At 36.1% G+C, this 27,992-nt stretch overlaps 1 protein-coding gene across 4 annotated transcripts in view; it reads left to right on the top strand.

Moving 5' to 3' along the window:
- The window catches only part of proser1 (proline and serine rich 1), a 58,550-nt gene that overhangs the window by 8,198 nt on the left and 22,360 nt on the right, over nt 1–27,992 (top strand). For 2 of the 4 annotated variants that reach the window (XM_039745827.1, XM_039745826.1), the window contains exons 2-9: nt 1,810–1,875; nt 3,904–3,972; nt 7,977–8,071; nt 12,124–12,217; nt 12,480–12,590; nt 13,914–13,997; nt 24,904–24,982; nt 25,407–25,499. In XM_039745827.1, the coding sequence (XP_039601761.1) occupies nt 1,810–1,875; nt 3,904–3,972; nt 7,977–8,071; nt 12,124–12,217; nt 12,480–12,590; nt 13,914–13,997; nt 24,904–24,982; nt 25,407–25,499 (691 nt within the window). The remainder of the gene's footprint in view (nt 1–1,809; nt 1,876–3,903; nt 3,973–7,976; nt 8,072–12,123; nt 12,218–12,479; nt 12,591–13,913; nt 13,998–24,903; nt 24,983–25,406; nt 25,500–27,992) is intronic. The other 2 variants (XM_039745829.1, XM_039745828.1) reach the window with 1 other exon arrangement.

Genomic DNA, 27,992 nt, shown 5'->3' with positions numbered 1-27,992 from the left:
ATTTAGAAACACTAATTGTGACATGCTTAGGGAATGCTCTTGATCAGACTGTGATTTGCAAGTGAAACTGCATCTGTTTAACATCATGCAAAATAAAAAGTCATAACTGCACCTCATCCTGTACAGAGAGGAGAAACCAAGTGCAATGCAGGCCTGTAGAGCATGCATGAATCGGATTGACTAAAGGAAATGACATTCTTAGCTCAAGAATACAGAGATTCAAGTAGTGACAAATCCAGCCCAGAAAATGCCCAAGGGCATCAGTAATGCTTATTTGGCATGGTTCTTTTAGTCAAATCATATATCATATTGTTGAGGGAATCTTTATAAAGTTTTAAGATGAAATCTACTAAACACTGTAATGTGTGTGTTTTTTTTTTGTTTTTATTTTTTTCTGTGTTTGTGTCATCTCTTCACAAGCTGTGTTGTTGGCCAAGTGCAATGGATGTTCTTTGTACTCCCCACATTTCAAGGGTTGGTGTCATTGTCGGTGTCATGGAAACTAATGTTGTTAGGACCCTGGATGGGTAACTACCTTTTAGTCGGCATATCATTGGTCACTATGAGCCTGATGATAAGTATGTTGATAGCAAGAGTGAAAAAGAATTAAAGAGGACCATGTACACAATTTTGTCTGCCATTTAGGATAAAATAAAAAATAAAATAGAAAGCAACACGAGTAAAAGTCCTGTAAGGACATTGAATATAAAGTTAACATAAACATGCCAAATAATTAATAATATGTTCTCTTTGTTGTATATTTTAAAATTAACATAAAAAAGAAGTTGTATATAGATGGTATACTTGGTTACCACTGCTTCTTTGCAGATTTAGTGGCACGTACTTGAATCCTATATCCGTTCATTACCCATGTGGACTTTGCACATTTTCCCAAGTCCATGTATGTTTTCCTTCTGTTACTTTGATTGCCCTCAGACATTCCCAAAGGCATGCAGGTTAGGTTAATTGTTAACTCTAAATTTGCCCAGTGTGAATGCATATGTGTTTGAATGCAGTGGATTGGTACTGTTTTCGTGACTGCTTTCTACCCTTTGTCATTAGCACCACCATAATCCTGAACTGGATTAAGAGTGGTTGATAATGTTATTTTAAGAAGTTGCATTTTGAAGCTCCTGTGTATGTATTAATATTGTATATTACAAAATTAAATAGTGGTGTACAAACACTGGCAGGTAAAAACTGAACCACCCTATTGCTTTGTACTTAGCATTAAACAATGGAAAGGAATGTAGATTATAGCACTTGGTTAACGTTTGTTAGAATTGCTTGTAACTTCATAGTGGCTAAATGTCAAATATTCATTTGTATAAATACACATTTTACGTATTCAGATTACAGTAAACTACACTTAAGCAGTTTATAGTTTTCCAAATTTGTGGCTGCATGTTGGGTAAAAACAATTTTTTTTTCCTGGTGGAAATAACACAGTTAAAATATAAGGTGGCACTTTTAGTCTGAAAAATTTAGTTGGTAGTTCCGTAGCGGGTAGCATTTTAACATATTCTTAGTATGGTTTTGTCTTAAAGGAATTACACCTGCTTTAATTCTAGAGATCAGTCTTGTTAAAGATGTTTCATTTTACCCATTAGAAAATTTCAGTGGTTTCACAGATTAGACAAGACTTTTCCATTTCATTTTAAACTTTTAAAAATGTATTAATTATGTATCAAGTACTGTAAATGATTTTATTTAATTCATGTATTTTTTTACATTACCTAATTTGTAGTTACTGATTAATGCATTCTTAAAGCCGTAATCCTTATTCATATATGTCTGATATCTTTTCAGTGTGTGCTGACAGAACAAAGAATAAAAGCAATCGATCATGTGCATGGATATTTTTCCAGTGAACAGGTATTGTAAGAACTGGGATTGAGGGGTTATCAGGGTTTAATGGAACAAATGTACTAAGAAGGATCAGGCAGCAGTGTAAATATTTTTTTTTCTTCTTTTTTGTTCCATTTTTGGTTATATAATTGTGTCTTTTTGTAACAATGTTTTGTAACCTTTTTTAAATTAATTATATAGTAGGGATACAATAGAATAATTCATTAAGATAATTTTTTTATATATATTTATCTGTTTATACAATGGATTCACACAAAGTATTCAGACTCCTTTAATTTCTGTACACTTTATTGTGTTGTAGATTTAATGTTAAATGCATAAATTTACCATTTTTGCCTATCAGTCTACACTTGGTAACCCATAATGATAAAGTGAAAATATGATTTCAGGAAAATTTGCAAGTTTATTAAAAAATAAAAACCTGAAATCTCTCTTTCACATAAGTGTTCATATCCTTAATATAGTACTTTGTAGAAGCCCCATTGACAGCAATTCCAACTTTGAGTCGTCTTGTCTAAGTTTCCACAAGTTTTGCACACATGGATTTGGCCAGTTTATTCCATTCTTCCTGTGTGATCCTCTCTAGCCCTGTTAGATTGGATGAGAGCCATCTGTAAAACTGCCATTTTCAGGTCTCTCAGCATATGGTCTATGGGGTTTAAGTCTGGGATTTGGCTGGGCCACTCAAGGACCCAGGATGTTACAGACTCGTATCAAAGCCCTAAATGCAGAGACAACGCAGGATTCAAACCAATTACCTCGTGGTTGCTAAGCAGTAGCTTCCCCACTGTACCATCTGCTTAGATTTGAGTTGGAATAGCATTAACACTGTGACAACTAGTTGAAAGTGAAACGCTCAAACACACACGTATGCGAACATCCTGTACTTTGTACCAACTGGTAGCTGGGCTTCAGCAACATGGCAGTTGAGCAGTTTCTTTATATTTGGTTTTATTCTTGAATAAAAGCATACTTGTTTTGTTACACCTTTTGTGATAGTCTTTTTGGATATTTGAGCTTCAGTCTTCACATATCCTACACTTCAAGTCAAAATTATGCTGTTATTACTAAAACATATATAAACATCTTCTGTTATAGCATTTCTTGCCTTGCATTTCCTCTGTCATTCTATATTTACACAGATCATTGTAGACACAGAGCACACATGAAATGTATGTATTTCAAATCATGGTATTTCATTACCTGTATAATTCCTTACAAACTCATTGCCAGAAAGCAAGCTATTAACGTAGTTATAAGCAGCTACAAGCTTCTTGACATATGTCAGGAAAGTTTAGGGTGGTCAGGGACAACAAAAAAAATAGCAAGCTTCAGGGATTCCATTGTTAAAGCAAACAGGATGGACCTGACCACAATTAGAGTGCCACAGCAAAGAGTTTGAATACTTTAAGAAATGAGAGATTTCAGTTTTTAGTTTTTAATAAATTTGAAAATGTTTCTGAAAACATGTTTTCACTTTGTCATTCTGGGTTACTGAGTGTAGATTGACAAGAAAATAGCAAATTTATCTGTTTAAAGTTAATTATACAACCCAGTAAAGTGTAGAAAGGGAAGGTGTCTGAATAGTTCCTGAATCCATTGTATATATTTCTGCTAAAATATATTACCAGTATGTTGGATAGATCTAAATAATAATTGGCTGCTTGGATGGAGACCGTTTGTTCCTAAGAGGTGTGTGTGTATGTTTAGGCCATTATAACTTTTCCATGGTAGTGCCTTTATTCCATGTCTAGCCAGGTATGCAGTATAAAGAAACTGTGTAACTGAATTTTTTTTTACTTGCTCAAGAATTAAAATTTTACTGTAATATGTTTCTGTAATGAAATTGGTACTACTTGATAAATAATTCATTAGTTTCTTTATAAAGATATAAGAACATATTTTTAAAGCTGTGTAATCTGATTTGTAAAAAAGCATGACTGCATTTTTTTTTTATTGTTAGTACTAGGAACTTTTTGCCAGTTGCTACAGTATGTTGAGTGATTACGGTGTTAATAATGCCTTATCTTACAGGTGACGGAACTGCTGAAGTATTTTTCATGGGCTGAACCTCAGATAAGAGCTATAAAAGCATTACAACGTGTGAGTTTTGATTATATTTGAAAATATTGTACTTATAGTTAATTGAAGCACACTGCATTCATAAGCATTTTAATGTATCCTTTATTTTGCATAACATTATAATAATTACAGATTATTTGTTAGGTTGCTTCTGAAGTGAAGTGTTTAATTTAACAATGTTTTAAATGTAACATTGAATAAAGAAATCAAACTTTAAAGTTCCCAATCATTTTCATTATCTGGAGGCTAAGATTTCAGTGAGACTTAAATATAGGAATGCCTGCAGTTTTTTGTTTTTTTTAGGTACCCTGGTTTATACTTTCGTGGGGGTTGACCTGTATATCTCCTTAAGTTACATAATGTTAATTTGTCTATCACTGTGGTAATAGTGCTAGTGCTAATGCATTTATTTTTATTTTGCCTAATGTAAATAGTCAGTGTACATAGCTCATTATCAGATGTAAAAGAAAAGAGCTAAGGGCTTTGAGCAACAGCAATTATTCTAACAACCTCCACCATACCCGTTGCCTGGGAAAGTAAAAAAGCCAAGGGTGCACAGACAGGCTGATTGTTCAGGGCACAGTGATGCAAGGAATAAATTGGTATACAATGGTCCATATTGTACTTTTATATAAATTACACTTTAGTGATACTGGAAAAAATTACTCGTGGGAAGATTTTGAAGAAGATAGAGACACCTTGTAAACAGCAATAATTCTATTGGGGTTATTCTTTTAAGAATTGTTTTGGATCATAGCTAATTATGTATGCAAATTAGTGGTGCTACTCATCACACAGGGATCAGTGTTAAATATCTAATGACAGTACTTCTTGCATTCTTATTATGGCCAGCTAATGTACCCCTCAAATGAAAATATTGCACTTTTTTTTTCATTTCTATAAATACATGCAGGGTGGAAGGCTAATGTACTGATGTAGTTTAGGCGTCATGCTTACACAAAACAGCTCAGCAGCAATCTTATAGTATGCATGCATAAAAGCTCTGTGAATGGCTGCTACAGCTCTGTGATATCTTGCTGGCCTTGCAAAGGACCATGGCATGCTGGGGGAACAAAAATTCGAAATAACAAGATCACCAGTGAACATAGCTTATTCACTACAAAAAATGCTTTCGTGAATTTTGGCCAATCAGCATTATCTTGAAGTATCTGCAAAACCAAGGACTGTTTGTTCCTTATTAAGAAGGGCCTAAGAAATGTTTATCATAGATTTATGCAGCAAAAGAATGAAAACAAAGAGAAGCAATGAATAAGATAAAAAGATACATGAGCACTGTCACATAGTAATAATAATGATTAACAAGATTTTAAAAAAAGTCCTATATATTGTATATGAAGAAATTGTATTTTATAAGCAGGATATTGCTTCACAGTCGAATGCAGTGATAGTTTAAACTGCCAGTTGAATTTAATTATATACTAGGGGGCTCTGCCCCCTCCTCACTTTGCTCGCCCACCCCTGGGTTTGGTTTACCGGATATACAATTTAACGAAATTGTTATTTTCATGGGAATTGTTACATTGTCCTTTATTTCTGGCCCCAGGCGTGGTTACATCTCTTTCTCGCACGATGTATAACGCTGCTCGCGTTGTGAAGGGGGGTGTCTGAACGCACGCTAAGGAGTAGAGATTGGATCATCTGTTGGCTAGTTGCTGTTGCTGCTGGCGCGCTGCATATTCTACTTGTCAATCATTTAATAGCCTGTATTGCAGCTGTCCTTTTGCCACTTCGCGTCTCTGCCGCTCACGTTGCGAAGGGGGGTTGGAGGGGGTTGGCTGAACGCATGCTAAGGAGTAGCAGTCGGATCATCTGCTGGCTTGCTTCTGCTGGTGAGCTGCGTTTTCTGCATGTTGCTTGTCGTTGTTTTAAGAGCTGGGAGCACATGACGTGTTTCTGCCAGAAGCATTCCAACAACTGCTAGGTTAGATGTCCGTGAACTTGTTTTAAATGTTGTCTCACTGCCTTGTTTCTCGCAGGACGTCAAATTGTCATGCGAGAATTTCTGAAAAGATCACGTCTTGTCTCTCCCTAGACTCCCTTTCAAGATTTTTTTTTTTTTAAATAATAGAGAGACATATTTCAGTTCCATGCATTTGAATTGATTGTTGACTAGAACAAGTGGAGGGCAAACCATAAAATGGCATTGCTGTTGTAGACGAAAAAAAGTAGACCTTGGCTAGTTGCCGTAAATGCTCACCAATGTGAAAGACAGAAGTAAATTCAGAACGAAAGAAAAATCTAAAGCATCATTATCAAAGAATAACAAAATACCACTCACATATAAGAAGTTGAGAGTTATTAAAATAAAATGCATTAAGTAACAGGTATGAAGGTGCATGCCGCCACCACTACTCAAGGTTCTGATCATAATTTGAAAAGAAGAGGTGTCTTAACAACAAAACAGTAATATTGTTAAAAGTAGCAGTGATTTTTTTTCTCCATTATACAATAAGTTAACATTTTATTAGCAATTTAAATCAATCTGCCTATTTTGTACTTCTAAAAACATAGCATTCTGAAAAGTACTTAATCTAGTATCTGGTGTTCAACTGCTATGTCAGAACATTATTTGTGTGGTGTTTGCACATATTTGCATGAGTTTTCCTCCTATATCACGAAAGGACAAATTGGTTAGGTTAGTTGGTGATTCCATTTGTAGTGGAAATAAAGAAGCTTCAGCCTATTTCTGTATAGCCGAAGTTGGAAATCATGTTCAGGTCTAGGCTTTTTTCTGTAGTTGTTTCAGTTTTTCCCCCATGTACTAACATGCAAATGTTTATTGAACAATCTGAACTAGTCAATTGTGAATGACTGAGTGTGTATATATGTTTTGATGTATTAGTTTAGATGTGCTCTGTAGGGGACCTGGAACCTTTTTCAAAGTTGAACCCTTTGTTGCTGAAATTGTCCCCATAACCTTGCATGAAATGGGTTTGCAGATAGTAAAATAGTTATAAGTAAAGAATATTCCAGTATGCACAATATTAGAAATATATTTTATTTTAACAGAAAATAATTTTTCTTTTACCCAGCCAAAAGGTCAAAGTACCATAGCTACTATAATGCATCATTATAGGTGTACAAAATAACAACATTTATTTATATAGCATGTTTTCATACAAATTATGTAGCTCAAAGTGCTTTACAAGATGAAGAAAGAAAATATACAAATAATGAGACAGGCCAGTACTGCTCTGTGATGGGTTTCACTTTATAAACTGATTGCCTGTCAGTGTTTTCTGTATAACAATAAAATACAGTGGTAGACCATTCAGGCTGCCTCATACTTAAGTGACTAATTAAAACCAATAAATCTAAATGATTATTTACCTGTATCATTTCTTTCAGATTTGTGATTCTAAACTTTGTTTTTGGGGGAAAAAAATATTTAATCAAATTTAATGAAGCAGGAAAAAAAATTGCTTCTAGGTTTAATTTTTTTCAGACTATATGCCTATACATTTTAATGACAGCTCATGATGTTTTTCCTTCAATGAACTACTTGAGTTTTGATCCTTGAATTGCCAAAAGTAAGACTTTTTTAATTGTCACCCCTTGCAAAGCTTTTTTGCTCGTTTCCACTGTAACCAGTAGCCTATTCTTGTTTGTCTGCTTGAAAAAAAGGACAAAGTATAAAGGGGATACAGGAACACCAAGAGATGGGCTTAGGTCTTTAAATAAACATTGTCATAAGTAAACTTTTTTGAGGCATTTCATTGCTGTCCTAGGAGGCTACTTTGCCAGTGTGCTATTTATTTTGTGAATTTTATGCTGCTGTTTAATATTTGATTTGAAAATTTCAATTGGTTTTGTTTATTGTTATGCTATAGATGTTCAGGTTTACCATAGTCATTATTTTGATGTCTACAAGAACTTCACCAGAAGACTGAGAGTTCATGTGGCTTGTTTTAACCTATAAAAAAAGTAGATGGATAATTAATTGGCACATGACTGTTATAAGACTGTTCAAATCTGATCATCTTGCTTTTTTTCTTTTTCTTTAGAAAATGGTGGCTATTCCTACAACCAAAGTGGTCAACATTCTTAATTGTTTTACATTTTCAAAAGACAAACTTCTTGCTCTGGAACACATTGCTTTGTAAGTTTTCTCCTATTAAAAAGTCTTATTGTTAGCTGGCAGATTAACTTTTATTGCTTGTCCATTGTATTTCATAGTGGTTGTAAATGCATGCTTAGACATTCTTTGGCAACAACAGTGTGGTGATCTGCTATTCTGGAAACTGGCTTTTTTGATTAAAAAACTATCCACACTTTTAAATCTTTCATTTTATTCAGTGCCTTTCTAAACAAATGTAACTTTGTTCCATTTTTTACATCAATTTTTATATGTAGATTAATTAGGGATTCAAATTATGATTGAATTTCATATTCAATATAAAATCAATCATTTCAACTCCCCTTTGATCAGTAAAACTGTTTATTGACTTATTATGCATGTAAGAATTAAGTGAAAAGCAACTCAGAAACTGACACATTACTGGAAAGGGTTTTGTACCTCTTTTGTTTAGGCAAAGGAATCTGTCGACATACAGGGGTCCTTAGGTTACGACACAGTTCCATTCCTACGATAGTGATGTAAACCAAACAACCTCCCCCATACCTGTTGCCTTGGAGAGTGATGTGTCGAAACACACCCTAGCCTAAGTCACTTACCCATCCTAACAAAGTTGTAAAATCATAATCTAGTACATAAAACACAACTAAGCCACAGGATAAGGACATAAATATACTGTACTCTAGTAAAAGAACAAATGACAAAAAATGCATGTAAAAGAAAAAATCCTTACTTTTATTCCTGTGGTTGGCTTGCACACTGCAAGGGGCATTGCAAGGTTGGAAAGAGTCGCCTATTTGGGAGGAGGAAGCTGGAGAGGCAAGAGAACCTGCAGAAGGTGCTGGAGATACTGGATCAGGTGAATCGGGATTGTCTAATGAACATGCAGGAGACACTGGAGATGATTCTACCTGTACTACAGGTGTTTCATCTCAAGAAGCAGATGATGTAGAGGGTATAATATCTGTTGAAGGCCTCTCTACCTTCTTAAAGAATTGTTCCAGGCTAGTCTGGAAGGTTGATGACTTCTCTTCCAAAATCTGCCTATAGCATTGCAAGGTATACATAACAGCTGGGTCCTCGGCCTGAAATTTTGCCAAACTGTCCTCTACCATAGAAAAACCTTCTGCCAAACCATTGGTGGTAATTCTCTTGGGTTATGGGGTTTCTATCTCTTCCTCTGCAATCAGCTGTTTCTCTAGCTAAATGAGGCCCTCAGCAGACAGCTCCTCTCCATGTAATGCCAGTAGCTCTGTGATATCCTCGGCCTCCACCTCCAAATTAAGCTGTTTACCCATGGCAACAACCTTCTCTGTTATAGCTTCCACTGAGTCCTCGAAGCCATGGAAGTCATACACAAACTGGGGACACAGTTTTTTCCACAGACCATTTAAGTTTGTTCGCCTCACTTCATCCCAGGCAAGAGCAATGTTTTGTACAGCATTGTAAATGTTATAAGACTTTCAAAAGTCTTTTGAGTGTCAGGTTGTTGTCCTTCTCAGTTGCATTAACGGCCATAGCAAATGTCCTCCAGAGATAGTAGACCTTGAAAGAGGCAATGACACCTTGTCCATGGGCTGTAAAAGGGCAGTGGTATTAGGTGGAACGTAAACCATCTTGACATTAGGGTTAAAGTCCCTCAAGCGGGCAGGGTGACCAAGAGCATTGTCCAGCTCTATCAACACCTTAAAAGGTAGTCCCTTGCTAACACATTAGTCCTTCGCTACTGGCACAAAATGGCTGAAAAACCACTCCTCAAAAATCTGAAGCGTCATCTATGCCTTCTTGTTAGACCTCCAGACGACAGGCAGTTGACTCTTCCAAATGCCTTTCAGTGACCTTGGATTCTTTGCCTGAAACACAATCAGAGGCTTGAGTTTGAAGTGATCTGCAGCATTCCCTCCAAGAAGCAAAGTCCATCCTTGTAATTCTAGTTCTTGTGTTGAATTTAGTAATCCACTTTAGATGTTCTGAGTTTGTATTTCAGCTGGGCAACCACTTCATCCTCTGTATGCTCACAAACCAAGCTACATTTTGCATGCCTAATTTTTGCTGGAAGGTTCTTTTCTGCATTTGGATGCAAAGTGGTTCAGTGATTAGCTTAAATGCAGCCTATAAGACATGAACATCATGTCTTATATCGTTGAGCTGCAACACTTGGTTTATTTAAATTTACCAATGAAATTAGTACACATGGTAAGATTATACATTTTAATCTCTTAATATACATTAAGTTAATTGAACAATGGTCAATTGATGTCATCATTAAATTTTATATTTTAGGTTTAGATTTACAATGTCTTTTGACCAATGCTTTGGCAAAAATACCAATCAAAAACCTTTAATCATGTTTAGTAAGGTTTTAGTATATAATTTGAACTTGGACCCATTCCTTTATGACACACTTTTATTTCTTCTTCAGTTCATTTAGCTGGATTTTAGTTCGATTTAACTTTGTTAGTGAAGTTACTTTTTGGCAAATATATAGTATACAGGTATTTGGATCATAGCAAGATCCCTAGAGTCAGTAGCACACGATAGATAGTTCCACCATACTGTATTTAAAGTAGAGCATAGATTTAATGATTTTCAATTTATAATTAATAACCTAACATTCATTGTGTTATATTAATGTTTGTGCATATTGCACAGTATTTGCAAACATAAAACAATAAGACTTTTCATTTGTGAGTTCTTCGCCTTGTTAATTGCCACTGTCTTTTATGATGGTGAACGTATTCTTCCATTTTGAATGGAGGTCTTAAAGATATTGTGTTATCTACTTAATTCTCTGTAAAAATAGATTCAACAATTGGTTGAATAGTTTCTTAAACCCTTTTTTTTTCTAAACTCTTCAAAAATATAAAATATCAATGTGTGTAATTTTTTCCTTTTCAGGCATGATATAACTAGTTATCTGTTCTTTTTTATATGGCTTTTAAACTGACTTTTGTTCATCAAGGGTACAGGTAATTATTAATTCCACTGTAAGTGGGAAGTGACAACTGGATCCATCCAATCCCTTAAGAACTAAGGTTCCCTACCTTTGCAGCTGGAAGACTACACAACGTATGAGAGTTACCCATTACTTGTGTAAACCTGCATATCTGTGTCACTACTATCACATCTTTCATTTAATTGTAGCATGGTTTAAAGTGACACACTGGGGTCCTACAATGCTGTCTATCTTAAAAGAAGTTTTGAAAGTCACCACCACCTTCACTTAGTGCTCAAAATGATTTGACACCTCTGACTATGGGGTTGATTCCACTGGTCATTGCACACCTCTTACTGTTGGATACAATTACATGGTGACTAGTCTATTTTTGCTTGTGTTAACGGAATTCTCCTCCTACGGTTCCACTCTTTGGTGCACGCTATTTTGTGTAGTAACACAGATTAAGGCTCCTGGTTTAAATGGAATTTCTTGCAAATGTGATCTTCCACTAAAGAATCTGTGATTTCAAACATTCGTTTTGTATTAGCCATATTTCTACCGTTTTCTGGATAGGCATGTTCAGTTACTCATTCTTCCTCCCAATGTAGATGCTCTTTGTGTCTGTAAATTGGAATAATTTCATTTTAATGCACTACAGTATTTGCACTTCCACATCAAGATCCTTAGTTTGGTTGACAACAGAGAGTGAATTGATTAACTTAGTAGTTAGCATCCCGTTCTCGCATTATGTTTTTTCCTTGCTTATCGTAAGGTAGATTTACTGTTCACTGCACACATACTACAAGAAGAAATAAAATTAGATTTTTTAATTTAATGGCTGTGGAAATATTTTCCTGATTGATTGATTGCTGAAGAATACTACTGAACTCATTCATACAAATAAGATATTATTTAAATTAGTATAATTATATACATTTGGAGAATATAATTATGTTAAGATTGTTCTACTTAAATGTGTGAATTAGCATGAAATATAATTTGCATGTTTATATTGGTTCCCTGTTTGTAAGCCTTGCAGCAGATATTAGTGGGATTGACTCCAGCTCATATGACTTTGAATTGGATCAAGCACGCTTCAGAATGCTGTTTTACATGCTATACACTCATATTTTTACAGAAATATTTCTGATGCACATAATTATCGACCCATTGAAGACCTTTTTCGTATCCATCTACATGAAAAAAAACGATGTAGAAAAATCTTAGAACAAGTAAGTGTTCTTCTTTTACCTACCTACATCTTTCTAAATCTTCATTCAGTACTCTTTTAAGGTGTGCAGTGAATCACAATTGATCTGTAAAGTTATCTCTTTAATCAATCTCTTTTCTTACTAAAATAATATAAGTGTTGTCCAAATGCAAACAATTCCAGCGTACCTTTGGAGTGTATTTTTTGTTTAATACATCATATTTTTCATATAAAATTTTGCTGAGGCAAGCTTCCGTTTTTTTGTTCTTCCATGTTTTTTGTAGGCAGCCAAAGTTGGTTGTCAAGCTCCGGATGCTATGATCTCTTCCTGTGGAATTACACCTGGAAATCCATATCCACAAGGAAAACCAAGTGTGATAAATGGAATATTTCCTGTAAGTCCTTTTGGTAACTTTCATACAGTTTAAATCTCTACACTTAAGTTTTTAATGCAACTGTTATCCAAAAGTAATTTTAATTCCTTTAAGTTAGCAATGCAACCTGCTTTTGGGAGGGTTCAATTTTGGGTCTCAATTAAATTTTTTGTTTTTGTTTTTATTTGATCTTTTCTTTAATTTTAACATTCTTCCTGACATCTTTAAATTAGTGGTTCTCGTCCTTGTTCACCTATTTTTTAGCTTTTTGTTTTGTAGTATCTTTACAGTAATCTATTTATGACAAAATTTGTTAATATTGAATCTTAGTTCAAAAACTGCAGTGGCACATTAAAATTATGAAAGTGTTATGCATGTATGTTAATCTATAGCCATTTGTATTACCTGCAGAAAAAGCAAAAATTAGCTCTCTTGTTATTGTTCTTTTTTCTATCCCTAATATCCTATCCCTTTGTGCTTTCAAGTGCACGTATCAACAAATGCTCCTTCAAATGTGAGCAACTCAGTCAGCAGCCGATCATTTTGACATCTGGCATAAACCGCTGTTTATAATTCTCGGTTCCCAAAGTATGAGTCCCAGCCATACCCTTTCAAGGAGTATAGCAGCTGGGAGGAGGAGGAGGAGGAGGAGGGCAACATTTAATGATCACTCAGCAAAGACGGGTCATTTCTGCCCTTGGGTCAATTATTAGTTAGTGGTGGATTTTAATAATATCAGTTTTCCAAATCCACAAGATCCTCTGCCATTATGAAAAACTGTAGGATATTTGAGCATAAGGTCAACATTCTTGTACATACCTGTTGTTCATTTGAGTTTTTAAATTTGTTTTTGTGGAAGTTAAAGTGCAGTAATATTGTTTCACTATCATTGTATTAAGAAAGTTAAAATATTTTTCTGTTCAACAGTTAATAATATACATTTTGACAGATTTTTTCAATAATCTTTATTATTATTTCTGATTTGCATGCAAAACTGAGTCATGAACATCTATGGGAATGTAACTCATTCATAACCTGAGGTCCATCTATACTATTAAAACCCTTGATGTATCATCATGCTTTCTCTTGATGAAGAAGAAATTTTTGATAGAGTTATAGAGTATAGGAATATTTATTTGCTGTATGACGTAAATTTGGGTTTGAAGTGATCAGTTATGCGTAGATTAAACTATTTGTGTATTTTTTAAATTTGTCCTAAATACTTGTAATTTCTCTTATGGAAATAGATTGCTACATTTTGCTACATTTTTTGCATACATTGTTAATGAAAAAGTGAGTTTAGTTAATAGTAGGTATCTGGTTATGTGTCATTACAATTTGAAGGGGACTCCAGCCAAAAGGGATGGTGATGACAGTTCCATTGAAGGGAGAGGAATTGCTGCCAGGATTCTTGGACCATATAAACCTGTAAGTATCTCCCTGTTATTTACATGTTAAACCAGTGATACATTTTATGTCCAGTAAGTAATCTTTATATAGTTATGTTTTAATTTGGAAGATGTTTGTTTTTCTAACACATTTTATTAAAATATCTGCTAGCTAATTTGGTTTTTCAAGCAAAATATTTGATTTGACTAATTTTTGTGAGAGAAAGCTAAAATAGTAAGTATTTACTAATCAGCTTCTTGACCACTTTCCTAAGCAGTACATTTTTCACTGAAATTTACATTGAATTCTTTTATTTTAAATACATTAAGGTTGTGTGTTTGTCTTGATTATTTAAAGGAAATATGGCTATATTTCATGACATTTGATTTAGGGACACGACATCTTATTGTCATTTATAATGTTCAATGTTGAAAACAGTTGCTAACAAATTTTGTTTTGGTCAGTTTTCTTGTTATGTCAGGGATCACATTTAAGCACAAGATTACTTTTATTGTAGTTACTTATTTTAAAAAAGTCTTCATGGTTTATCTTACCAAGCGTGAAAATACCACTGTGCTTTCAAGTCAATAAAGCCTTTCATTAGCACTGCTTTTATCATCATTGTCCTTCAAGAGCATGATGAAGTGACCATTTGACTGTAAGTTGCAATTGTTTTATCATGTAGTGTTGTGCATTTTAGTGAGCTGAAATGATGAAGAATTCATTAGTTCTTTAATAAAGCACCATACATAGCCCAGATAAAGAAATAAGGCTACAGTTGTCCAGCCAACCCTCCATCCATTTTTTTAATCTGGTTTATCTAGTATAGGGTTGCTGGGTGCTGGTACCTATCTTTGCTTCACTTGTGACAAAACCAAGTTAAACCACTGGATGGGATGCCAACTTTGCAAAGATCTTGCTATCAGTGAAAATCCTTTCAATGATACAACATGTAATGCATATAAATTTCTAGAACTAAATGTTAGACTATGAAATAGTATGGTTTATTGTAGTCAAAGAGGAGATCCCCAAAAACTACTGTTCAACAATTAGTTGTATGTAAAAATCAAGGTTAAGAAAAATGTTTTGCTCTGCAAATAAACAGGAAAATACTACTGTTTATTTCTCTAAGGATTTTTTTTTCTTTTCAAATTTTGTGTAACTGGCTCAGAAATAAAGTTGTCTTAGGAAAACTACACCTTCAATATTAATTGTGCACAGTAACACATACAGGAGTACTACTGTAACTCAAGAAGGGTTGACTTTTCATACTAAATTTTAATTTATTGACTCTTGTCTAAAATATAAGTATAGAGTGAGCCAAAAAGAAGTACCACATTTCAAATTTTCATTCTACAAAAATGCTACAATATAAAATACATTTTACTACAACACAAGAAAGGGAATATAAAATAGATTTTTTCAACTGTGTTTTAAAAATGATATCTTCAAGGTGGTGGCCATTATTAGCGATACTCTTAGAGAGGATTTCTTAATGCTCGCATGAGTCGTTCGGCCATTTCAAGGGGAATAGCGATGATTTTGTGGTGAATAGCATCCTTGAGGGTTTTCAGGTCGGTGTGTGTATAACCTTCAACTTGAGATAGCCCCACAAGAAGAAATCGAATGGAGTGAGATCATGTGAATGTGAAGGCCACCCGACATCTCTGCACAAGGAGATTAGCTTCCCCGGCAACATCTCCCGCAAAACTTGCATGGATCTCCACATCGTATGAGCTGTTGCTCCATCCCATTCAAACCAGTCATCCATCACATCCATTTCTTCCAGTTGGGGCCACAAAAATTTCTCTAGCAGTTCAGTGCAACAATCTGAAGTGACGGTGACCGTTGCCTCCCCCATCCTCATAAAAGTAAGGGCCTACAATGCCAAATTCTGCAACGGTGCACCAAACTGTAACACATTCACTGTGCGGGGGTCTCTGATGAAAATCACAAGGGTTGGTTTCAGCCCAAAAGCAAAAGTTTTGCTTTTTTATGCAACCATTCAAATGGAAATGTGCCTCGTTGCTGCACATGACGATGGCATCTTAAAGAACGGTTTGCAGAGTGTTCGTGAACAACTCTCTACGGCTCTCCCAGTCTCTCTCTTTGAGTTTCTGCACTACCATTATTTGTATGGATGGAAATTAAGGTCCTCATGGAAAATCCTCCACAAAGATGTGATGGAAATGCCTAAGGCAGATGCATGTTTACTCCCTGAACGACTAGGAGACTGCAAAACTGATGTCCTTATAGCTTGGATGCTTTCAGGCATTCATATAATCTGAGGATGGCCTGGAGATTTTCTGTTCAATGTTGTAACAACAACAACATTTATTTATATAGCACATTTTCATATAAACAGTAGCTCAAAGTGCTTGTACCTCTCTGTCTAAATTTAGCCACCCACTGAAGAATTGTTTTCCAGTTTGGGAATGCTGAAGTGCATTCAGAAGGTGCATTGCATAGTGATGATGGATTTGTTTTTGAAGAATGCTTTGACAGCTAAAGCACAGTGTGCACCAGACCAAAGTATGTTGCCGACTGAAAGCTACAATGGATCGCCTATCAAAGGACACCCAGCCCAAGCCACTTGGTCGCATCTACCTTGCGCAATGACATGGAGAAATGTGGTACAGTAATCCCTCGGTATATCGTGCTTCGACTTTCGTGGCTTCACTCTATCGCGGATTTTATTTGTAAGCATATCCAAATAATATAACGTTGATTTTTTGCTGGTTCGCAGATTTCTGCTGACACTGGGTTTTTTTTATTTCTGGTACATGCTTCCTCAGTTGGCTTGCCCAGTTGATTTCATACAAGGGACGCTATTGCCAGATGTCTGAGAAGCTACCCAATCAGAGCACGCGGTTAAGTTTTTGTGTGCTGATTGGCTCAGTGACAGAGTGCCGAATTCGATTCTGCTGCATTAACCAGGAAATCTCGTCTCGCTCATTCAGCATCAATGTGTTTCGCTGTGTAAAGAGTTAACTTTTGTGCTCTTTTGTGTTTATCTTTGTGCATAGTCAAGCTCTTTGTTATGGCTCCAAAACGATCTGCTCCTGCTACTGCTTCAGGGGCCATGTCCAAGCGCCAATGGAAGATGCTAATGATTCCTGAAAAGGTAAAAGTTTTGGGTATGTTGAAGGAAGGAAACAGCTACACCGCTGTAGGACGCCATTACGGCATCAATGAGTCCACAGTTCTTTTTATTTTAAAAGAAGGAAAAGAATATAAGATCTATGGTCGCAGTGTCCTTTAACCAGGGCGCAAAATGAGTTGTAAGGGGATGTGATAAGGCGGTAGTCCGGATGGAAACTGCTTTAGGGATTTGGATTGAAGACTGCCGGAAGAAGAACAGCAGCGGTGTTACACAGTCGCCTGAAGAGACTCCTTTAGAAGAGCTGTAACGCTCTCCTTTGTTGTGCAGTAAAATTAAACTCATTTTTATCGGACAAGTTGTCGTGTCATTGTTGGTGATTAACCATAATTAATTTTCTACGTACAGTACTTAGTACATGTACGTATGTTTAGTGTCACTGTACACACATTTTTGTATACAATTTTTCTTGCATTGTACGTATTTATTGCTGGTGGCCTGTCTATCGTAATGGCTGTAACATATGTGATATCGGAGACGCTCGATATCTTTAAAATAATATTTAGGTTTTACTGTATATAAGCAGTGTATTTACATACATAATTCCAACGAATCTTACCTAATATCTAAGAGAATACAAAGGGTTTATGCTGTATAACTGTGCGGGAAATGTTTATAAGAGTGTGGGAGAGTTTATAAGGGCTTAAAATATATAAAAATAAGCATATGTTTTTTTACTTCACGGATTTTCACCTTTCACGGGGCGTTCTGGAACGCAACACCCGAGATCGAGGAGGGATCACTGTACTTCATTTTGGCTCACTCTGTACTTAAGCACAGGTTTCAAGTGACTCCATTACTTGCAGAGTAATCTTTATGTTTGACGCTTAATATGGGTATAGTATAAATAGTATAGAACAGAAAAACAGTACCAAAATAAAAATTTTGCAGAGCTACAAATAGTTTAAGCTCAAAAAAACTTGCCATGGATCTTTCATAATTGATGGAGGGATTTGCTGAGATACAGTGCATCTGGAAAGTATTCACAGCGCATCACTTTTTCCACATTTTTTTACAGCCTTCTTCCAAAATGGATTAAATTCATTTTTTTCCTCAGAATTCTACACACAACACCCCAAAATGATAATGTGAAAAAAGTTTACATGAGATTTTTTCAAATTTAAAATTGAGAAAGCACATGTATATAAGTATTCACAGCCTTTGCCATGAAGCTCAAAATTGAGCTCAGGTGCATCCTGTTTCCCCTGATCATCCTTGAAATGTTTCTGCAGCTTAATTAAGAGTCCACCTGTGGTAAATTCAGTTGATTGGACATGATTTGGAAAGGCACAAACCTGTCTGTATAAGGTCCCACAGTTGACAGTTCATGTCAGAGCACAAACCAAGCATGAAGTCAAAGGAATTGTCTGTCAACCTCCAAGACAGGATTGTCTCGAGGCCCAAATCTGGGGAAAGTTACAGAAAAATTTCTGCTGCTTTGAAGGTCCCAATGAGCACAGTGGCCTCCATCATCCGTAAGTGGAAGAAGTTCAAAACCACCAGGACTCTTCCTAGAGCTGGCCGGCCATCTAAACTGGGTGATCGGGGGAGAAGGGCCTTAGTCAGGGAGGTGACCAAGAACCCGATGGTCACTCTGTCAGAGCTCCAGAGGACCTCTGTGGAGAGAGGAGAACTTTCCAGAAGGACAACCATCTCTGCAGCAATCCACCAATCAGGCCTGTATGGTAGAGTGGCCAGACGGAAGCCACTCCTTAGTAAAAGGCACATGGCAGCCCGCCTGGAGTTTACCAAAAGGCACCTGAAGGACCCTCGGACCATGAGAAACAAAATTCTCTGGTCTGATGAGACAAAGATTGAACTCTTTGGTGTGAATGCCAGGCGTCACGATTGGAGGAAACCAGACACCGTTCATCACCAGGCCAATACCATCCCTACAGTGAAGCATGGTGGTGGTAGCATCATGTTTTTTAGCGGCAGGAACTGGGAGACTAGTCAGGATAAAGGGAAAGATGATTGCAGCAATGTACAGAGACTTCCTGGATGAAAACCTGCTCCAGAGCGCTCTTGACCTCAGACTGGGGCAACTGTTCATCTTTCAGCAGGATAACGACCCTAAGCACACGGCCAAGATATCAAAGGAGTGGCTTCAGGACAACTCTGTGAATGTCCTTGAGTGGCCCAGCCAGAGCCCAGACTTGAATCCGATTGAACATCTCTGGAGAGATCTTAAAATGGCTGTGCACCGACGCTTCCCATCCAACCTGATGGAGCTTGAGAGGTGCTGCAAAGAGGAATGGGCGAAACTGGCCAAGGATAGGTGTGCCAAGCTTGTGGCATCATATTCAAAAAGACTTGAGGCTGTAATTGCTGCCAAAGGTGCATCGACAAAGTATTGAGCAAAGGCTGTGAATACTTATGTACATGTGATTTCTCAGTTTTTTCATTTTTAATAAATTTGCAAAAACCTCAAGTAAACCTTTTAAACGTTGTCATTATGGGGTGTTGTGTGTAAAATTCTGAGGAAAAAAATGAATTTAATCCATTTTGGAATTAGGCTGTAACATTACAAAATGTGGAAAAAGTGATGCGCTGTATGCGTTGTAGTGTCTACCAGGTGCACTTTCCTATTAGTGCAGCATGCTTGTAGTGAATGGCAATCTCAGAATCAAGTATAAAGTCAGAAACCAAAAATGTAATTGGATAGTAAGAAATGAATAGTGAGTTACATCCTCTTAGAAGTGTTTATTAACAAACTTCAAAAATCTAATTCGCAGAAGACTTGATGTATTGGTAAATCAGACTGATCATGCTCAAACACTGAGTGGCAAAATAAAAAGGACATCAGCATCAAGAACTATAGAATAGTTTTCAAAAGCTTATAAGAAGTACTGGAAGGAATAATTACAAACTCGCTTTTAAAATGTTGTTCATTAAATATGGAAGATGGATCTTAAAATTACATCCTATGGGGTAATGGTGAAAAAAATGATGAAGCTGTATTGATTTCAAATTATGAGAATTAGCATCAGATAACATCCTTGGAACTTTTAAAATAAAGCTAGTTGGACAAAACTGTACAGTGTTTATTTCCTTCTTATTTTATGCTGATGAATTATTTTATTTACCAGTATACTATATGTTAAATGTGTTTACATTTTTGCTCAGTAATCATTTTTAAAATATATTTGCTTGTAATTCTTGTACAGTTAGGTCCTTAAGTATTTGGACATTGATGCCATTATTGTAATTTTCTCTCTGTATGCCACCACAATGGATTTAAAATTAAGCAATTGAGATGTGATGGAAGTAGTGACTTTCAGCTTTAATGTATGGGGCTTACCAAAGGTATTACATTAAGCTTTCAGAAATTGTAGCCATTTTTCACAGAGTCCCGTTATTTTCAAAGGCTCAAAAGTAATTGGAAATGTGACTGACAAGCAGTTTTATTGCCAGGCATGGCTTATTCCCTTATTATTCCATGATCGATTAAATGGGTAAAGAATCTGTAGTTTATTTAAAGCACTGAGACTGCATTTGGTAGCTGTTCATTGAAACTCAACATGAGGTCCAAAGTGCTTTCAATGCAAGTGAAGAATGCCATCATTAGGCTGAAAAAACAAAATAAACCTATCGAAGAGATAGCTAACACTTAAAAAGAAGGAATGCACTGGTGAGCTCTGTAACACCAAAATGCCTGGGAGACCACAGAAGACAACGAAAGTGGATGATTGCCGAATTCTTCCCTTGGTATAAAAATAAACCTTCACAATATCTAGCCAGGTCAAGAGCACTCTTGAGGAGGTAGGCATATCACTGTCAAAGTCTACAATAAAGAGATGCCTTCATGAATGTAACTACAGATGGTTTACAACAACAACAACATTTATTTATATAGCACATTTTCATACAAAAAAATGTAGCTCAAAGTGCTTTACATAATGAAATGAATTTACAGTACCTCTAGATGCTGGTAACACTGAAGAACGGGAAGGCCAGATTAGACTTTGTCAGAAAACATCCTAAAAAGCCTGCCCAGCTCTGGAATATATTTCTTTGGACAGAAACCAAGATCACCTTCTACCAGAATGAAAGTATGAAGAAAGAAAGGGACAGCTGCATATAACATCATCTGTCAAACATGGTGGGAGCAGTGTTATGGCATGGGCAGGTATGGCTGCCGATGGAAGTGGATCACTGGTGTTTATTAGAACAATTTGGACAAGAACGAACCATTTAGCCAAACAAAGCTCACCAGTCCTATCCATTCAATTCTTCTAAAAAAACATTGTCTTGTTTTGAAAGTCCCTAATGCCCTGCTGACTAGCACAGTAATTGGTTGCTTATTCCAATTGTTTATGGTTCTCTGTGTAAAGAAAAACTTCATAATGTTTGTGCGAAATTTATCCTGATAAAGTTCCCAACTGTATCCCCAATTTTAACATCACAGTCTTGATCCACTGTACTAATTCCTTCATAATTGTAAACACATCAATCATGTCTTCTCTTAATCTTCTTTTGCTTAAACTGAAAAGTCTCAGCTGCTTTCATCTTTCTTCATAATTCATCCACTGTAGCCCTGGAATCAGCCTTGTTGCTCTCTTCTGGACTTTTTATAGCAATGCTGTGTCCTCTTTGTAGCCTTGAGACCAAAACTGTACACAGTACTCCAGAGGAGACCTCACCAATGCATTATAAAACTTGAGCATAACCTCCATGGACTTGTACTCTACACATTGTGCCATGTAACCTAACATTTGCCCTTTTAATGACTTCTGAAAACTGTAGGAGGTTGATAGTGTAGAGTCCACTATGACTCCTAAATCCTTCTCACGAGGTGAACTTTATATTTTCAGACCTCCTATTGTGTATTCAAACCTAACTTTTTTTACTTCCTACATGTAATACTTTACATATACAGACATTAAATTTAATCTGCTACAAATCTGCCCAAGCCTGCATGCTGCCCAAATCCCTCTGTAATGATTCAACAGATTCCTGATTATCTGCCAATCCACCTATCTTGTTATCATCTGCAAACTTAACCAGCTTGTTATCAGCTCATATTCCTAGCTAAATTTTTTATATATATTGAAAACAGCAGCAGCCCTAGCACTTTCCCCTGCTGGACACCAGTATTAATGTTGGCAAATTCTGATAAGGTTCCTTGCACCATAACCCTCTGCTTCTTGTGTCAGAGCCAATTTTGTAGTTATATACAAACATACCCTGAACTCCCACTTCTTTTAGTTTGGTTCCTAGTCTCTCATGTGGCACCTTATCAAATGCTTTCTGAAAGTCCAGATAAATAATATCATATGCTCCGTTTTGATCGTACCCGTTTGTTGCGTCCTCATAAAATTCAAACATGTTAGTAAAACGTGATTTTCCTCTTCTGAACCCATGCTGACCGTTCAGTAAAACTCCTGTTCTTGCCATGTGTTACTCTTATTATAATCTTATTATGTTTCAATTGATTTTTCCTGTAATTCATGTTAATCTTATTGCCCTATAGTTGCTTGGACCTGCCCGATCACTCTTTTTATATAAGAGGATAATATTTGCCATTTTACAGTCCTTGGGGAATTTCCCCAGTGTGCAGTAACTTGCTAGAAATATGTGGCAAGGGTTTATATATGTACTTACTGTACTAACCTCTAAGAACTTGTGGGTAAATATTTTCAGATCTTGGAGATTTTTTTTTATTTCAGCCTATTTAATATAAGCAGTACTTCTCCCTCTACAATTTCTAAATCACTCAGTACCTTCTTAATAGTCCCTTTTACCAGTGGGAGGTTATATACTTTCTCACTTGTGAAGACCTTGGAAAAATGAGAGTTTAGAGCATCCACTCTTTCACTGCCTGTATTTTTTAATTCATCTTTACTGTTCTTGATGCACTTCACCTCCTCACCTCCTCTTTGACTGTTCTTTTACAATACAAATATGGAAAGAAACTCTTTGGGTAATCTTTCACCTTATCTGCTATATTACTCTGTTCTTCCCTATCCTTTAGCCTCCCTAATATCTTTCTCATTGGTTGCCCTCATGTTCTCATACTCCTTATGATTCACATTGGAGTTATTAGTCTTATACAACTTATACAGCTGTTTTTCCTTTGCAGCTTCTTTAACTCTTTATTAGCCCACTGCAGTTTTTTTTAAATTTCTTACTAATTCCAAATTCAGGTATGCACCTGTGCTGCATTACATGTAAAATGCTTTTAAACCTGTTCCACTACTCGTCGACTGCCTCCACACTTGAAAGCTTATCCTAATCTGTCCCGCTTAGACTTTGCCATATCTGCTGAAAATTTTCTCCATTGAAGTTAAACTTAACAGTTTTAGTCTTAACATCTGCACTCTTCCACAACACTGAGAATTGTATTATATTTTGGTCACTTGACCCTAGTGGTTCAACCCTCAATTCTATCCTGATTATTACAAAATGCTAAATTCAGACAGACTTCACCCCATGTTGGTGCTTTAACATACTGAGTTAAAAAACAGTCACTGATCACTTCTAAAAGCTACTCCTCTTGTTCTCTGCTGTTTGCAAGGTTATACCAGTAAACATCCGCGTAAAGTCCCCCATGACTAATATCCCCCTGTAAACTTGTCTTTTTAGTATTACTAAAAAGATGGGTCTTTCCAGGAAAAGCCATATATCCTCACTAAGATGGGGCTAATCATCCAACTGAAGATGACTTGCATTTAAATTATGTTTGAAATAAACAAGCAACCCCACCAGCTTTTCTGTTCCATCTGTCCTTCCTAAAAAATTGTATCCCTCTATGTTCTATTCATCCCCGTTTTTGTAATTTAGCCAGGTTTCTTTTATTGTTATAATTTCAGAACTATGCTTTTCCACATACAACTCCAACTCGCTTGTTTTATTTTTGATGGTTCTAGCTTTAAGGCAAGCTATTGTTAATGTGGTACTCATTTTACTTTTACACTTAAACCATGGGCAAGAATATACATTACTATGCATTTTTATTTTTACATTATTGTTCTTCCATCTACATTTCTAAACCTGTCCTAAACTCCCTGCCTCCCCCCTACCCTATTGATGATGAGAATGCTGGATGAATTCTGACATGTGTAGAGCTACACTCTCTTGTTTAGATTCAGCCAAATGCTGTAAAACTGATTGGAAGGTGTTTTATAGTGCTAATGGGTAATGACCAAAAACATACTGTAAAAGCAACTCAAGAGTTTCTTAAGGTAAAGAAATGGGATATTCTTCAATAGCTAAGTCATTCACCTGATCTCAACCCAATAGAGCATGCTTTTCAGTTATTGCTGACAAAACTGAAGGCAGAAAGACCAACAAACAAGCAGCAACAGAAACCAACAGCAGTTAAAAGCCTGGCAAAGCATCTCATGGGAGGAATCTCGGCATTTAGTGAAGTCCATGTGTTCCAGACTTCAGGCAGTCATTGAGTGCAAAGGATTTTCGTCCAAGTATTAAAACAATATATATTACTTTTGAGCCTTTAAAAATGAAGGGACTATGAAAAATAGCTGTAATTTCAGAAAGCTTAATGTAATACCTTTGTTAAACCTGTTAAAGCTGAAAGTGTATACTTCTGTCACATCTTGATTGCTTAATTTCAAATCCATTGCGATGGTGTACAGAGAGAAAATTACAAAAATTGCATCAATGTCCAAATACTTACAGACTTAACTGTATATACACTGGTCCTTTTTTTTTTTTCTTTGAATATGTTTTTTAAAGGATGTACATCTTAAATTGGAAGCAATACGGTATTTTCAGTAATCATATTAAAGATCATTTTTGCTGTCTGTTTTTGTTTTCTTTCAGGCACCTTCAACCTATAATCCTCACAAGCCTGTTCCTTACCCAATACCACCTTGCAGACCACATGCAACCATTGCGCCAAGTAAGATGGAAAGATTGTAGCTTTTTACAGCAATGAACTCTAAGCAACAGCAAAAAGTGCTGGAAATGCAGATATAGAGTATAATAAAGCTCTTCTGTCTGTCAAAATCAATACTGTGACATTTTATGAGAATATTGTAGTATTTGCTGCAGTATTTGATTATTGGAGGTTTGCCCTGTGAACACTTTCTGACTTTAATTGTACTATGAGCTTATACAATAGAACTTTACTTTATAAACACTGTGATGTAATGTACTTCACATTTTCAGAAATTATTTCCCTGAGTTTTTGTATAGGAAGTCAGTTGTTACGTCTTTCTTTGTCTTGTTGTCGTAATTAATATGTTAGTTTAGTCTTAATGATGCCTTGAGCACACAGTATTTTATATATATATATATATAAAATTAAATGTTTTCCTCCCCAGGTGCATATAATAATGCAGGTTTGGTAACCGGGGGTGGTGTAATTGCCTCAACTGTGCAACCTCCTCCTTATGGAGCTAATCAGTCTGGAGCAGGTAAAAATATGCAGCTGCTGTTTTCCTTGTGATGCTTTATTCACTTGTAGGAAGCAATGCTGTATTTTTATGAATGTTTAAATGATATTGCAGTAAACTCCAGATTAGCAACTACCAATTAGTTTTCAATTACAATAGAATACCACAGACTTCCCAATTTCAAAAGTGTCAGTTTATCCAGTTTCTGATTAGAATAACTTTTTAATCTCTTAATCATCTTCACCTCATAATTCATTATTGACATAAAATTGTGAGCCAGAACATTTCTGTAGCTCGAATTTAACAAATACCTAATAGTAACATCTACTTTAAATAATTAGAAATCTGTGATGATAGCTTTTCAAACTCATAAACTGTAATTTTAGATTTTTATACTTGAATAATTAAAGTTGTTTTTAGTGTTCTTATCTTTGTGCTATTTGATGTTTTTTTTTTCTTTGCCTGTAAGCAGCATCCTCCTTCAGTTTTATGTTCATATAAGTTAGGAATGTTTATTGTTGCAAGCTTTGTGGGTTTTATGTCTTTTAAAACTGCCAATAGTATCTTTTTTAACTCTTGCATGGCTGCTTTGCTTAACTAAAGCTGCTGGAAACTTTTTCTAACAATGCATTGTTCAATAAAGTTTACTTTCTGAGCCATTTTGATCTGACATTTTTTATCTTTTAGAAAAATAAGGCTTTATTGCTGTAGGCCTCAACGATTATTTACCAAAAGACTTTGTTTATACCATGCAGCTGTGCATTGTAGTAGTCAGGGTTTGGTTTGCACCACTGTGCCTCAGCTTTTCATTAATTTTTCCATTGAGCTTTACAATTTCTAACCTACTTTTTCCATTTCAAGCAGCTAACTAGAACCTATCAGCAATACTGGGTGGAAGGTAGGAGCTAAATCTGAATGGGTTTCAAGTCTGTCAAAGGGAGCAAGAACAGAGACCACCTATACTTAAGCCAATGTCACATTGTGTTACTGCTAGTAGTTGGGTATGTCAAACTTGCTAACTGCAGTTGCTGATCTCGTTACCAGACCAATGTCAATTTACAAAACTGAAAATCACTGGCAATGTGACAGCCAATAGTGTGTTGCCTGACGGAGCCAGTGTCTATGCAAAGGATTAACAGGTGTGCCGAATTTAGCTGCAATCTTTGCCCTTTTTTCTTTTTTCTATTCTGTTGTGATATGTAAAGCATACCACATCAGACAGGTGAGCTTCTCTTCTGCATTCCTTATTCCTCGTAGCTGAATTATATGCATAGTACTACCATATGAGCATTACTTGGTTCTCATAGACACAAGCCTGCCCCTTTGACTAAAGACAAAATCAAACATGTTTAAATTTTGTCTGAGCAAGTTATGTACTAGATGGAGTGAGTTGCTGGGCATTTCACATCACACAACTGAATTCATTGGTGCATGCCACCAAGTGCCCCCGACTCAATCAGATTATATATATGAAAGTGTGAACTAAAAGTCACTGGAAGATGTGCGTAGTATGACATTGTCTTTAATAATAGTGGCTCAATTTAAAGCTCTTCAGATGTGGTATGTGCAGTCTCCATATATACATTGCTCAAAAAAATTAAGGGAGTACTCAATCATCACAGTCTAACACTAAGTCAGATATCAGTCTGTCCAGTTAGGAAGAACTTCACCTGCTTTGGTTCAAGTGAAAGAGACAAAAGGTGCACTAAAAATGCAACAGTAAGACACATCTCAAAAATGAAATGGTTTTACAGGTGGTAGCCTGTAAAAACACACAATTGCGCAGACAGATTGCTCTCTCATTATCCTTCCTGACTGATTCTTCTCTAGTTTTGCATTTTCCTAGTGTCCTTGTCACTACTGGTAGTATAAGGAAGTACCTGTAGCCAATTTAGGTTGCACAGGTAGTCCAGCTCCTCCAGGATGGCAGATCCATGCCTGCCATTACAAGAAGGTTTGCTGTGTCTCTCAGCACGGTCTCAAGAGTGTGGAGGAGATACCAGGAGATGGGCCGTTACACAAGGAGAGCTGGACAGGGACATAGAAGAACATTAACAACAACATTTATTTATATAGCACATTTTCATACAAAAAGTAGCTCAAAGTGCTTTACATAATGAAGAAAAGAAAAATAAAAGACAAAATAAGAAATTAAAATAAGACAACATTAGTTAACATAGAAAAGGAGTAAGGTCCGATGGCCAGGGTGGACAGAAAAAACAGAAAAGAAAAAAAAACTCCAGATGGCTGGAGGAAAAAAAAAAAAAAATCTGCAGGGGTTCCAGGCAACGGGAGCGCCCAGTCCTCTCTGGGCATTCTACCTAACATAAATGAAATAGTCCTCTTTGTAGTTAGGGTTCTCACGGAGTCACTTGATGTTGATGGTCATACAGACTTCTGGCTTTTAATCCATCCATCATTGCTGGAACATCACGGTTCTTTGAGTAGACCCACCAAAAGGATACCGGAAAAGGAAACAGAGAGAGTTGGGGTTAGTACAGATTTTAGAGCCAC

Source organism: Polypterus senegalus, chromosome 2, assembly GCF_016835505.1.
Source record: "Polypterus senegalus isolate Bchr_013 chromosome 2, ASM1683550v1, whole genome shotgun sequence".
Taxonomy (NCBI): domain Eukaryota; kingdom Metazoa; phylum Chordata; class Cladistia; order Polypteriformes; family Polypteridae; genus Polypterus; species Polypterus senegalus.
Note: the sequence above shows the minus strand (reverse complement) of the source record. Positions and strands in the feature narration are given on the sequence as shown.